At 45.0% G+C, this 14127-nt stretch overlaps 1 protein-coding gene across 1 annotated transcript in view; it reads left to right on the top strand.

Moving 5' to 3' along the window:
- The first annotated feature begins 2757 nt into the window (after positions 1 to 2757).
- MARVELD2 (MARVEL domain containing 2) overlaps positions 2758 to 14127 on the top strand; it is a 34917-nt gene continuing 23547 nt past the window's right edge. Inside the window, exons 1-3 of the mRNA XM_088443776.1 lie at positions 2758 to 3062; positions 6316 to 7512; positions 9040 to 9081. Of these exons, the coding sequence (XP_088299902.1) occupies positions 6334 to 7512; positions 9040 to 9081 (1221 nt within the window). The 5' untranslated portion in view covers positions 2758 to 3062; positions 6316 to 6333. The remainder of the gene's footprint in view (positions 3063 to 6315; positions 7513 to 9039; positions 9082 to 14127) is intronic.

Genomic DNA, 14127 nt, shown 5'->3' with positions numbered 1-14127 from the left:
CTTGGGAACAGGGGTATTCCATATTTTTTAATATTTACATACCATAATGAAATATCTTGGGAATGGAACTCAAATCTAAACAAAGAACGCATTTCTGTATTATACCCCTTTTCCACCTAAAATCCGGGTCTGACCCGGAGTTGGATCAGATCCGGAATTTAGCCGGCGTCGACTCGGGATATTCCCGAGTCCGCGCTGCTCACACCGGAGTCGGGTCTGCATAGACCCGGCTTTCCTGGCGTGAAAGTGGACACTTGGAGATGACGTCATCTCCAAGTGCCACTGAAGCCGGACCAATCGGCCGGCTAGCAGCGCACTCCAAGTCATCGTGAGCCGGAGTGCGCTGTTTTCACAGCAGAGTTTCACGGGCTACGCCCGTGTTAAACCCTGCTAATTACCTGGGTTGGATTGCCGGGTCACTCGACCCAGCGATCCAACCATCTCCCCTATTACACCAGGGAGCTGCCCGGGTTAACCCTTCAATAACCCGGGTTTTAGCTCCGGTGTAAAAGGGGTATTATATACACACAACCAGCAGGTAATTTTATACAATATTTTAAATAATTTTGTGGCTCAGACAAAGTTTGTGTACATACATGAAATTCAGTTATGTTTCATATACATAAAGCCTGAAGGTAATTTGATACAATAGTTTTAATAATTTTGTACCGTAAACAAAGTTTGTGTACATAGAACCATCAAAAAACAAAGGTTTCACTATCTCAGTCATGCTAAAAAGATTCCGTATTTCAGAATATTTGGATATGGGAGACTCAACCTGCACTAAGAACAGGTCCATTCATCCATCAAAGGGACATGGATATCCGATGGGCATATTCTGTATCTTGTGTGTCGCCCTCACCCCCTTTTCCTTTCGGATGTTTTTGATCGGGTTACCCCCCTTCTGCTTTGCACTAAGGGGTAACCAGCCTGAGGCCAATAGTGCCTATGAAGACCATCCACTGATCCCAGTGGAGGTCATCCAGATTTGGCGTGTTTGCTTCCCTTACAGAGGCTGAGTGCGTCTACCTTCCTTTACAGGTTTTGACCCTTCATTATTCGGATCTGACCCGTGTACCAGGACCGTAATTAGGGGTGTGCGAGCAGTGCGGCTGTACAGAGCACAGTGCTCTGTGGCGGCACTACTGCTTACCCACAGCTCCTGCATCTGGCTAGCAGGGTGCCTATAACGGCACCCTGCTGCCAGAATCTCTACAGTGCCGCCTGGAGCGTACTTAGGACGCTCCAGACGGTGACAATGCTGCCTTGCAGCACCACTGAGCATCCTGAGGATGCTCCAGGCATTGATGCAATCACCTGCTCCCGGCGCCGGGAGCACTAGCTACAGCACTGACCAGGGCCGACGATCGGAGTGTCATGGCGGCCTGAAGGTGAGAGCAAGTGACTAGGGAGGTAATGTAACCGCCCGACTACACCTGCTCTGCAGCAGGCTTACACCCCCACACGCACATCTTACAGTGCGGCACACGGGATATGTTCGCAATGCGGGGAGAGCCTGAGGGCAGCTCAGCATCTCTGGTAGAGAAGAAGGAAAATAAAGAGGGTATGGTGTGTGAGGCCTTGCCCCTTCCACGTGAGGCAACACCCCTTTTTGGATGCTAGCCTCCGCCGCGCCGTGGTAGTCCCGCACTTGCCAACAAAGAAGTCGGGAGGTATGTATACATATCACACTCTCACACACTGACCTCTTCCCTTTGTGCTGACTGCACTCTCCTCTCCAGCAGACATCCTCATTCCTGACTCCTAGTCCTCCATCTTCTTCCATTCCCACTAAATGAGGTGTCTATGCTCCGATTGGCTATGTGTGATGTGTCAATCTGCCAATCAGTGTACTGTGCACCACAGACAGTACTGAGGAGTTCCAGCACTGATGTGGAAACTCCTCAGCGTTACAGCAGCAGCTGCAGTGCACCCTGGAGTAGTATGTAAACGGAGAGGAGAGGGAGTGACAGTGAGCCCCAGCAACCTAATAATTATTTTATTACATTTTTAAAATTTTATTTTTATCTTCCAGCCACTCCGGTGAATAGGCAAGTATTAACTGGGATCAAAAGCAGTAATAAATCAAAGCTGGGTATTGTCAAAACCTCTGCACCACCAGGTTATACGCTGACTTCTGTAAAATAACGGTAGTTCAGTGAACTTGATTTATGGAAGTATCCTATTTGTTGTTCTGACTTTTTTTCTTTTGAGGCTTGTTTTCAAAATTAATAAATATGACCTTTTTATGTGTGTTCGTTGTATTTATTTATTTGTATTTTTCTAGCAGAGAGAGAGAGACAGACAGGAGAGTACTGCTTCTTATCTAACAATGCATTGGGAAATAGGTATGTGATCTATACTATATCATACATTATATAAATGCCACAGATGCAGGAGTACTGCTTCTTATCTGACAATGCATTGGGAAATAGGTATGTGATCTATACTATATCATACATTATATAAATGCCACAGATGCAGGAGAGTACTGCTTCTTATCTGACAATGCATTGGGAAATAGGTATGTGAGCTATACTATATCATACATTATATAAATGCCACAGATGCACAGTGACCCAGTCGGACTGAAACTGCACAACCACACAGCACAGCAACGTGTCAGGAAGTGAGGCACGCCGCACAACAAGCACAATGGCCTGAGGCTGTGAGCAGTGGGAGTGTGTTACACCCAGCGCAGGTGAGTCAGGTCCCGGCTAGGTACCTCTATTGGAGGGCGTGTACTATGATGTCACCCACAGGGGAAGGAGGCTGTCACATGACCGAGAGCCGAGCCCGGGGGGTGAGAGAGAGAGAGTGCGGGTTCACCAGGTGTGTGTGGGTTCCACCATAGCAGTATCAGCAGGAGCGCCCCATACACCCCTATGGATGGGAGGAAGCCCGCAGAGCGGAGGTGAAGCAGGAACCGTGAGCCGTAACTTTTGTAGAGACAGAAGACAAGTAGAGAGACAGCTCGAGTCCACTGAGAGAGTGCTTCGGGTCAGGGGGCGGGGAGACATGCTCATAGACTGCTGCTGACCATCTCTCACAGCACCCGCTGGGTAAGTGGTCTCTGGAGTTACATTGTACATAGGACGTACACTAACTACAGTATTGTGTGCAGTTATACGGACCTGTCGTTGGGCCATTTCCTTTGTAGTTTTATTTAATGTAAGCAGGTATAATAATAAGTGATGCAGAAAAATGACAAATATCGGGTTCTTCACACATGGAAATTTATTTCTTTTACTTTTTTGTTCATATTCTGCGTTATGGCTGATTGTAAATGATGTATTAGTTATTTATATACAGTAGCACACACAGGCCCTGATTCAGAGCCGGACGCTCTGACAGAGCGCTCGCTGTGAATCAGGACCGTCCTTCTCTTTTTTTAGAGCGGCCTCCTGGTCGCTCGCATAGCTGTGGGTGACCACCCACAGCTATAGCGAGTGGCCAGGAAGATGGTCGCGATGGTCAAGACCATCGGGCTTGCGACGAGATCCTTGTGGTAGGGTCTTGTTGCTGCAAGCCCAAGAGTGGTTTTGGCTCTGACAGAGCCAAAAGCACTCCCACTGACCTCACTAGTGATGTCAGTGGGGCCGGCCCTAGACGGTAGGCGTTCCCATGGGAACGCCTCCGTCTGGGCAGCCACCCCCCGGGGCGGCCCCCAAAGGGGGCATGCTGTCACTCAACAACGACAGCACGTCCCCTTTGTAGCGAGACCCGGAGCGATGGCTTGCCCGTCGCTATACGGGTCTCACGCATGCACACGACGGAGCCGGCTCCGTCGTGCGCATGTGTACTGGGCCAACATGGACCCGCTTGCGAGCGCATAGCGCTCGCGAGCGGGTCTGAATCAGGCCCACAGTATGCAGCGCTTTACAGAGAATATTTTAGTCATTCAGTCCCTGCCACAGTGGAGCTTGCAGTCTATGGGGCGATTCAATTTAATGCGATGTTGGATAGCCCCGGGAGGGGGCTCCTGAAGCTATTCAATTCAAAGCGATGTTTGGGTGGGCTTAAGGATTCCATCTTGCAACGTCCTGGGATGCGAGGAGAAATCCAACAAAAGTGCCAGCTGCGCGGCTGTTTTCCGGCTTAGTGTGACGCTAACATCCACGTGGCCGGCACTTTAGTCGGAGAATGCCGGTTCTCGCAACTAAACACCTAGGTTAAATCATGAGAACCAGCATTTGTTCGTCTTGACCGCGCCGATGATATGGACACATATGATGATATGTGTGCATAATATCATCATATGGACACATATACACACTAGAGTAAAGCTGGGTACACACCTATACAATCACATTCGATGCGATGGTTCGATCGACAATGCTCCCGTTCGGAAGTGCCGATCACAGTCCCGATGCGTGCGCACACATATACATCCCAAAGTGTGACCTTCGATCCCGCACTGCAGAAATATTGCAAGCAAATGATAGTACCAGCGTACACATTTTCCCGATTTCGGGCTGCGCTCACAGTGGGTGTACCTAAAATTTACATAATGGGCAGAAAGGGGGAGTGATTATGAGACCAAAACAAACATACGTGAACATTTTCAGAGCTATTACGTCCGTTCGTTTAAGAACTAGTTACTGTAGTTTCAGGACAGAACATTCGTTTGTCTTTGTCATTCTCCAGTGTCCACTATCAATTAGAGTACTACACAGCCCAGCAAGTTGTGGAACTACACTGTGGGGTAAAGGGGAAAAAAATGGAGAATATGTACAGGAAGAGGAGCATAGCACACAGAATGCTTCCTGAGTGTAATTATGCACGCCCAGAGTGGCAGCCCCAGGTTTGGTGTATAATCGCACGTACTGTTGAAGGCGCATACACACAGCACTTTCGGTACGACCAGACCCTGTCGAATCGAATGAAAATGAAACTGCACTGGAGATGCAATCCTCCCATTTCGACCAGTTTTCATCCGTCAAAACAGGATCGAACGTGCGTACACGCTCTTTCGTTATCGAACGAACAGCTCAAAATCGAAAGAATGGCCCCACGATTGTGTAGGTGTGTATCCAGCTTTAATGTTTTGTCAGAAGCCAATTATCTTAGTATGGTTTTGGAGTGTAGGAGAAATAGAGGAAACCCATGCATACATTCCCTTGTTGGGAATCAAGCCCAAGAAAATGACAAAAAATATAACCTAGTTCCCTAGCTGGTATATTATATTCTGTGTTTTATACAGCAGCAAAATTTAATTTAATTCATCTCTTATTACAAACCGTTTGCAATCACTGATTCCGTGTAATGAACTGAAAGTCTTTCTAATAAGGTAGAAATATTGATCTATGGGCCTGTTTCAAAGAAGGACGCTATAATAAGCGTGTGCCGATCATGCTGCGGCTTTTGGGGCAGTGCGACTGGTGTTGCAGGGACTAATCTGCTCATGCGCAGTGTGGCTCCTGCACATGCGCAGATAACAAAAATTGGATATTTACGTAAATATCGACTTTAAGTAAATGTATGAATCAGGCCCCGTGTCACTTATACTTTGCTTTGACCTCTGATAGTGATGGAAGCAGAGGCATTGGGACTATTTATCAGATTGTGTTTACCAAAAATGAATGACATAGATAACAGAATTAGATGAATGCTGTACACTCTTAGTACCCGAGACAACGGGCTCTTTGGCTTTCCCCTTATCCGCACCCTGATGTAGTATCCTATTGGGTGTCTGCATCCTGAAATATGCATCATAAAACACGCACAAGCTATAGGTAAAATAAAAATACTTCTTACAATGTGGCTCTTCCAAATGGTTTATGTGAGAATTAAAAATAATTTAGAATGTTTTTCAATGTCACTGCTTGCCATTTTCTGAGTTCTGAGGTAGTAGCTAAGCCTGGTTTCCATTCTCTAAATAAGTTATTATTCTATTTGTGTGTGTCACACCAGCATCCCTTGCAGCAAGCTGTACATACAGGGCATTATACCAATTTAAAGATATGAAAACACATCAGCGAGGGCCTTTCTTGTACATTCTTGAACTGTAAATATATCCAGTATGAGTTAGGCCTTTTTTTTTTTTTCATTCATTTGTTTTCTTGACTAAAACATGTACTATATACTAAGTAATTATATTGTCTTATCTTCTGTACTAGACTATACGGTGACTTCTGCAAAATAACACTGGTCAATTGAAGTCGCTTCTAAAAATATCCAAATCTTTTATGTATTTTGTTTATCTAACTTTTTTTGCTTTGCTTCTTGTTCTCCAAATCACTAATTGTGACTTTTTTTTTTTTTTTCTACTTGTTCTACATTTTGTTTATAACCTTGTTTCTATGTGTTCTGCAGATATCATACACAACACAAATGTCTAGAGGAGACTCATTTTCAGCATCACGATCCAAAAATGGAGGGACAAATGTCCGTGCTGGGCAGTATGACCAGGTACCGGTGGAGCCTTATCCATCACATGACAACATCCAGACCTTAAAGAACTGCGAGTTGGCCCTGAGTGCTGATCCTTTGCCACCACCTCCTCTGCCATTGCATCCTCCATTTGGACCTGAGTTCTATCCAAGCGATAGTGAAGAGCCGGTCACCCCACATGAAATTCGACCTGTACGCCGATTTATTCCAGATTCCTGGAAAAATATATTTAAGAGAAAAAAAGAGACTCCATGGGAGGAGCCCATATCAGATATTAATTACATTTCAGGGGGTGAACAGTGTTCTCCCCCTCGGTCACCATCCCTCCCCGCTTCTGGACCTCATGGAAAAAGCTCAATCATAAACGCAATGATGGCTGGAAATTCATACAAGGACCCTTATGGGGGTTCTGGCAGTAGCGACAACATAAGGAAAGAAGGGGATGCCGTGTTTCTTCATGACCCGTATGGCTCTCTAAGTCGGCAGACACAAACTGTGAAAACATACAGTGAGAAGGTGGAAGAGTATAACATGCGATACGCTTACATGAAGTCGTGGGCAGGATTACTGCGGATACTCTGCGTTGTTGAACTCTTGCTCGGAGCTGGTGTTTTTGCCTGTGTCACTGCTTATATCCACAAAGACAATGAATGGTACAATATGTTTGGCTACTCCCAGCCATATTCCTATACTGCTAGTTTACAAGGGGGATATTACTACAGTGGACCCAAGACTCCATTTGTACTTGTGGTGGCAGGTTTGGCATGGCTGGTGACTATAATCATCTTAGTGCTTGGCATGTCCATGTACTACAGGACAATTCTCCTGGATTCTAACTGGTGGCCTTTAACAGAATTTGGAATCAACATTTGCTTGTTCATACTATACATGGCAGCAGCTATTGTATATGTGAATGACACTAACCGGGGAGGGCTATGCTACTATTCGTTATTTAATAACCCAATGTACTCCACATTCTGCCGAGTGGAGGGAGGGCAGACGGCGGCCATAATATTCCTATTTGTCACCATGCTGGTCTATTTCATTAGTGCAATGGTTGCTTTAAAACTCTGGCGGCACGAGGGAGCTCGGAAGAGACGGGAATATATTGAGCATGAGGTAATAAAAAATGTTGCATTACTCTTTGTATTCAGGGTGGTTACTTTGGCATTTGGACTTGCCAATTTGTCCTCTACAAAGGCAGATCTTCAGCACCAACATATTCCCTTATTCATAGATTGATGACAAACTGCCATAATCTTATTTCCGTCTTAACCACTTTTAAGTATCTGTTTTCCTACCCTCAATTAAGTTCCATTAAATGCACCGTAAATAATTAAATAAGATGACAATCAAAGTGGGGTTGGGTATGGGGGGGAGAGGAGGAGGAGAGTGTGACCATTGCAGCTGTTTATAGTTGAAAAGCATAGTCTCTGAGCGGCGCACTAAGTACTTTTTAAAAATGTAACTTTTTATTAAAAATATTATTTCGCTGATTTATAAATATATCAGAAAGATATGGAGAAGACATAAGAGAAGTGATTAAAGTTCTTTCGAATCAATTGTGTGCCTATTTGAAGGCTTAATTTATAATACATGATGCCTATTTTATGTGGGTGAACAGTTAGACATTGTTGGGTGTCACTTTGGATATTTTTAGATTAATCTTTTTAATATATTTGAATATTTTTTTTTTTAACCTCTTTAATATCAAAGTGACAGACATTGTTGGATAACCACACACACACACACACACACACGGCATCATGTATTATAAATGCATGAGTCAAAAGGGAAACGCAGGTTTCATAATTGTGGCTTCTCAGTGGCCCAACGCTGCTGCTGTGAGTGAAAAAAAAAATAAAAACAGCTGAATGGATCTGCCCTAAGGTCACAGGAGTATTTTTCTTTTTTGGGTTTCCCACTATACCTGGGTATGCAGTTACAATTTATTGTGCCTAACTTACAATTTAGATTTTATGTGAAGTTCTATAATGGCTTAATCACGAAAAATCATGCCCTTGTTTTCGTACAATACACTGCAACCTATATGCTCAAAGCAGGGCCGTAACTAGGGTAGAGTGACCTGTGGCACAGGGCAGCGGCACTGTTTGGGCCAGTCAATTTCCCTGTTTATTATTCTCACTTGCAGCTTCCTCTTCTTTTATCCCCAGGAGTACTTCCCTAGGCCTTCCTCATGAACCCATGGCCCTTTTTCAGGTGCACTATCTTATGTCCCTATTTAAAAAATTGTGGGGGGGGGGGGGGGGGCACAGGGCACCAAAAAATCTAGTTACGGCTCTGGCTCAAAGAATCTCTCTAACTTTATTAAGATCATATTTCCATGCCCCAAACTCACCTTCTCTTGTTAGGGGCCACTTTGTATAGATGGGGCAGGTCTGGTACTGGGAGGTAATCCCATCTGGCCATTTTACAATCCAATACATGTTCAGTTATACAGTACGTAGACTGTTCTGTTCTGAATGTGCTTTCTCTTGTCTTACTATGTAACACTGAAAATGCATCAGCTCATGTACAGAAAGATGGGCCAGTGCATTAGACCAATCTCTTTTCTGTTACGTCTGCAAAAAACGTGTGTGTGAAAAATCGGTTCAACTGATTCATTTTTATTTATTTTTTCCTCAGATGAAATCCAATGATTCACATGATTATCCCTCAAAAGTTTTGGTAAGTTTATAGAGGCTGCAATATATCTGCAGTTATGTTTCCTGTCTAATCCTTGACACCCTTGTGCTTATTCTATAAAATGTAAGTTGTTATACATGTCAAAGACCTCGGCCTGTATTTACTAAGTGGCAGGGTTTCAAAGCTGCTGATTTTCTGGGGTTTGCCTTTGGGACTTAACGCGGCAATAATATTAAATGCAATGGTTTGCATTCCTAATTATTGCTGGTTTAATTACCGATATTAAAACAATGGTTTTGAAAACACTCCGCATCGTAAATACATCCCCATGCTTTGTCTGCGTATAGAAAACTGGTACATTTTTAACTGTTCATTCTGGATTTATTAATGCAAAATTTATATTTAATTAGGGAAACAGCAGTTTTGGCTCTGACTACTTATCATGCAAATATTTGGATTTGATTTCCATTTCATAGAATGTAAAGGGGATGTTTTGCCTAATTGGTCTAAAGTTGTGTTTGGAGAGCAGAGGATCCTGTTACACGGTTGTGCAGCACAGTGTGTTTTGTGACGTTTGTATTTCCTGGTTAGTCTCCAATCATGGTTTCCAACTGCAAAGTTGTGTATTACCTGGAATGTGTATTTTGTTGCTTCCACTTTTCTCACCTCTCTGATGTTTAAAGCATCATACAAATTGCAAAGCAGGGAGTGATAAATCCTGGCATGTATTGTGTGGTCCTCCGCAGTTCTTAATTCATTAGTTCCCCCCGAATTCCTCAGCACACTGCAAAGGACCAGCAAATGAGATTCTCACCTTATATAATAATAGCAATGCATAAATCTCAGTTATGGAGGGTACACACGGTCAGATTTTCTGGAAGACCTGAACGATAATGATTGTAAAAATCGTTATATCGTTGACATGCATCGACGAACGATGCACGTGTCCACATGTGATATCTGAAATCGACTGTGTTTGCAGTCACATTTGGACGATAACCATTCATTTAAATACTGTCAGAATTCGTTCATCGTTCATGAAATCGTTAATATCGTTCATCATTCTCGTTCAACGATATCGATGATCTAGCAAATCTGTGTATGCACCATTACATATATTTGCAAACACATGGTAAGCCACCAAGAGGTCTCTGTTTTGGTGGTCCTAACGCTATATGATAATAGCACCCACATTGGGCCATACATTTTATGTATTTTCTTATGCTACATGATAATAGCACATACATTTATATATTTCTAAATTGAGAGCTAACTCACCTGGAGGCACCCATGGATCCTCCAACATGGCACTACAAGGATCAGCATACCCTCCAACTACTGATCCCATACCTACGTCTCAGATGAGTAATACACAGAATGGCAGTTGTTCAAATCAATTTATTGGCCCATCACAGGTGCTTGTAAGGAAGAGGCTTGTTTTACATGATAGAACGCAAAAGATTAATTATATATTGATATGTTTCAGGATCAGTTATATCATAAATATATTGCTGACATGGGGCCTGATTCACTATGGATCGCAACTGCGATTACGCACGCAGACCCGCTGCGAAAATAAGCTGATTGCTATGGCAATGCCGTCGCACAGCCAGCATAGAGACGCTCACATTCGTAATACCTTGCAGTGCTGCGTATACATCGGGAACATCGAGTAACATCGGCCCCTCACTCACAATTACAACAGGTCAGACCTTGTAATTGTGAGTGAGGGGCACGCAGTGAGTACTCAAACTGCGTATGCCGTCGCAGTGGCTAATTTATGCACACTCGTGCAACAGTGTTCAAATGGACAGGCACGCCTGCTTTTCTCCAACCACTCCCCCGTCACCACCCCCAAAATGCTGACTACCTGTCAATCACTCTGCCACTGCTTACTGTGCTCTGCGTGATCGCAGTGTAGTCGGCGAGCAAGCGCACTCTGTATGTAACAATCGGCCGACTGCGCATGTTGTTGCAGTGCAATCCATAATGAATTAGGGGCCTGATTCAGACCCACTCGCGAGCGGCTGTCCGCTCGCAAGTGGGTCGATGTTATGGACTGAGCATGCGCACGACGGAGGGAGCTCCGTCGTGCGCATGCGCCAGACGCGACGAGCGAAGGAAAGTCCTTCGCTCGTTGTGTCCGATCAAAGGGGGCGTGCTGTCAATGTTGATTGACAGCACGCCCCCTTTGGTGGGCGTGCCGGGGGCGTGCCTCCCTGACGGGGGCGTTCCCACGGGAACGCCTCCCGTCAGAAGCCGGCCCACTGACATCACTAGTGATGTCAGTGGGAGTGATTTTGGCTCTGATAGAGCCAAAATCACTCCGGAGCTTGCGGTTGAAAACCTCAACCGCAGGCTCCGGCTCGCAAATTCGATGGTCGCGATGGTCTCGACCATCGCGACCATCACAATGCATGCTCGTATAGCCTGTGGGTGGTGACCCACAGCTATACGAGCTTCCAGGAGGACGCTCCATGAAAATGGAGCCCGGCCCTCATTCAGAGCGTGCGCTCTGCTCAGAGCGTACGGCTCTGAATGAGGGCCTAGGCCCATAGACAGTGTTTGTGCCACATTTTGCATATTGGTCCAGCCAGGCAGCAATGGAAAAAGGTTACCCAACAATGTTGGTCTGGCTCAGAATATTGCATGTGTACAGAAAAAGAACACGTGTGTTTAGTTTGAACTGTATATCAAAGTGGTATCATGTAGAATCACGTCATTAAGCCCCGCCCCCTACATGGAGACCCGTGATCGGAGCGGACATTCTCTTCATTCTGCCCACTTCACTAGGAAGTGGGCAGAATGCTGGAGAAATGCATACCCTTCCGGTGGTGCCGGGGGTTACCTGAAAAATCGGGAGCCTCCCGCGAAAACCGTGAGGGTAGGCTTGTATGTATAAGATGCGACCTCCCAATCGTTGCAGGAGCATTTTAAGTAATTTATCGGCTAATGTTCCTGTAACGCATAGGTGTGTACTCTGCTTAACCCACGAAGAACCTCTGGGCAGCACATTAACACCCACAAATCCTCTTTGATCATTTCACTCTCATGCGCAAAATGTATTCGTGTGACAATTACTAGAGCCCACCGTACCTTTTATAGTGGTCACACACAATCAGATTTGTACATACCTGAGCAATTATTCTTACCTTACAATATCTCTTGCTGAATCCTACTACTAGTACACACATGTCCAGATGTGATCTGGCAAAGTATTTCCAAAGCAGTCAGTCTACGTCATTTATGGCTTTTTGCCTCTATGTAAAGTACTTTGTTATAATAGTCGAATTAACCTGTCAAAGCTATATGGATTGAGGAATGAATATGCCCTTATGCAGGTCTAATTATAGGTTCCAGATCCCCCCAAACACACACTTATTTTATTTCACCACTGTGTGTCGCACTTTGGCTCTTAACTGAGGGTATGGGGTCTTCACTCCCAAATTGAAGGTAGGAAGTGTGGCTGTCTAGATCTACTATCTATGGCAATGCTGGAATATCTAGTTCTTGGCATTAGATTTAGCATATACCGTGATGAGGCGCCTCCCAGGCCTTGCACAGATTTGAACATTTTGATTTCAGGGCTTGGGGATTAAAGGGTCCTGTTTTCTGTATGAGATGCCAAAACATATAATTTGGTGTACAACAATGCCTTATTGTTTATTACAGAAATTACCATAAACATTTTATTTATATTTGAATTAATGATTGCGCATAAGTTTACTGTAGGTATAATTATAAAATATTGGGCCTCATTCAGACCCACTCGCAAGCGACTGTCCGCTCGCAAGTGGGTCGATGGTGTGCATTGCGCATGCGCACGACGGAGGGAGCTCCGTCGTGCGCATGCGCCAGACGCGACGAGTGAAGGACTTTCCTTCGCTCGTTGTGTCTGATCAAAGGGGGCGTGCTGTCGATGTTGATTGACAGCACGCCCCCTTTGGTGGGCGTTCCGGGGGCGTGCCTGCCAGACGGAGGCGTTCCCAATGGAACGCCTACCGTCAGAAGCCGGCCCCACTGACATCACTAGTGATGTCAGTGGGAGTGATTTTGGCTCTGATAGAGCCAAAATCACTCCAGGGCTTGTGGTCGAAAACCCCGACCACAGGCTTCTGGTCGCACTGGCGATGGTCGCGATAGTCAAGACCATCGCGACCATCATCCTGCACGCTCGTATGTGCTGTGGGTGGTGACCCACAGCTCTACGAGCGTCCAGGAGGACGCTCCATTTTTATGGAGGACGGCCCTCATTCAGAGCGAGCGCTCTGCTCAGAGCGTCCGGCTCTGAATGAGGGCCATTATGTTTTATTAGCTATACATTGGATCCCATCGAATATAATATTAAAAAGGTTTTTTTTTTTTTTTAAATACCAGGTCTTGCAAGTACAGTGCCAATAACCATAGCCAAGTGAAATAAATGCATTATTATCAGACCTGCCATACAATACCAGACACATATCAAGTAACATGGCTGCATTGCAATTAGGCTACATGAATGTAAAATTTGCATAGTACAGGCATGCGTCATGGATGTTAGCTAATTGCAGTGCACTGTATGTTGGTCATATGTGCCGGGATTTACACGGCTGTTTCTATTTCATAATCTGACAACAGGAGGAAATATACATAACCTGCATAATGCCCTGTACTATGTGCACAGTGTACACCCTTTTTCTTTGGTAACAGCAGCAGCAACAACTTACGGGATAGTTTCCTGTAATGCTGATAAAGAAGACCAAGCACAGTGAGAATGCTCAGGAGTATAACTGTAAATTCCATGGTCACATCAGCACTTTCACAGCTACATGTTCTTTCCTCCCAACACCACCTCAGGGTGGCCGGGTAATTAACAAGCTGTGTGGCGGCCAGTGGCTTAGGAAGTTACTTACACGGCAACCACCTGAATGGAATGAGAGAGGTCTCTGTTTTGTTCCCCCTACTGTCACCTCTTGTGCTCCCCAAATCCTGGCACACAAAGCTGTAGACTAATGGATGATCAGGTATTGCCCATGTGCGGCCAGACTTAGCCTGAACTGTGTATACCTAGAACATGAGAGAACTGATGACGCTGAGGAATGTGCAGCA

This window comes from Taudactylus pleione, unplaced genomic scaffold (assembly GCF_031769625.1).
Source record: "Taudactylus pleione unplaced genomic scaffold, aTauple2 ptg000333l, whole genome shotgun sequence".
NCBI classification, from domain to species: Eukaryota; Metazoa; Chordata; class Amphibia; order Anura; family Myobatrachidae; genus Taudactylus; species Taudactylus pleione.
The sequence above is the reverse complement of the archived record's forward strand: the minus strand, read 5'-3'. Positions and strand labels throughout refer to the sequence as shown.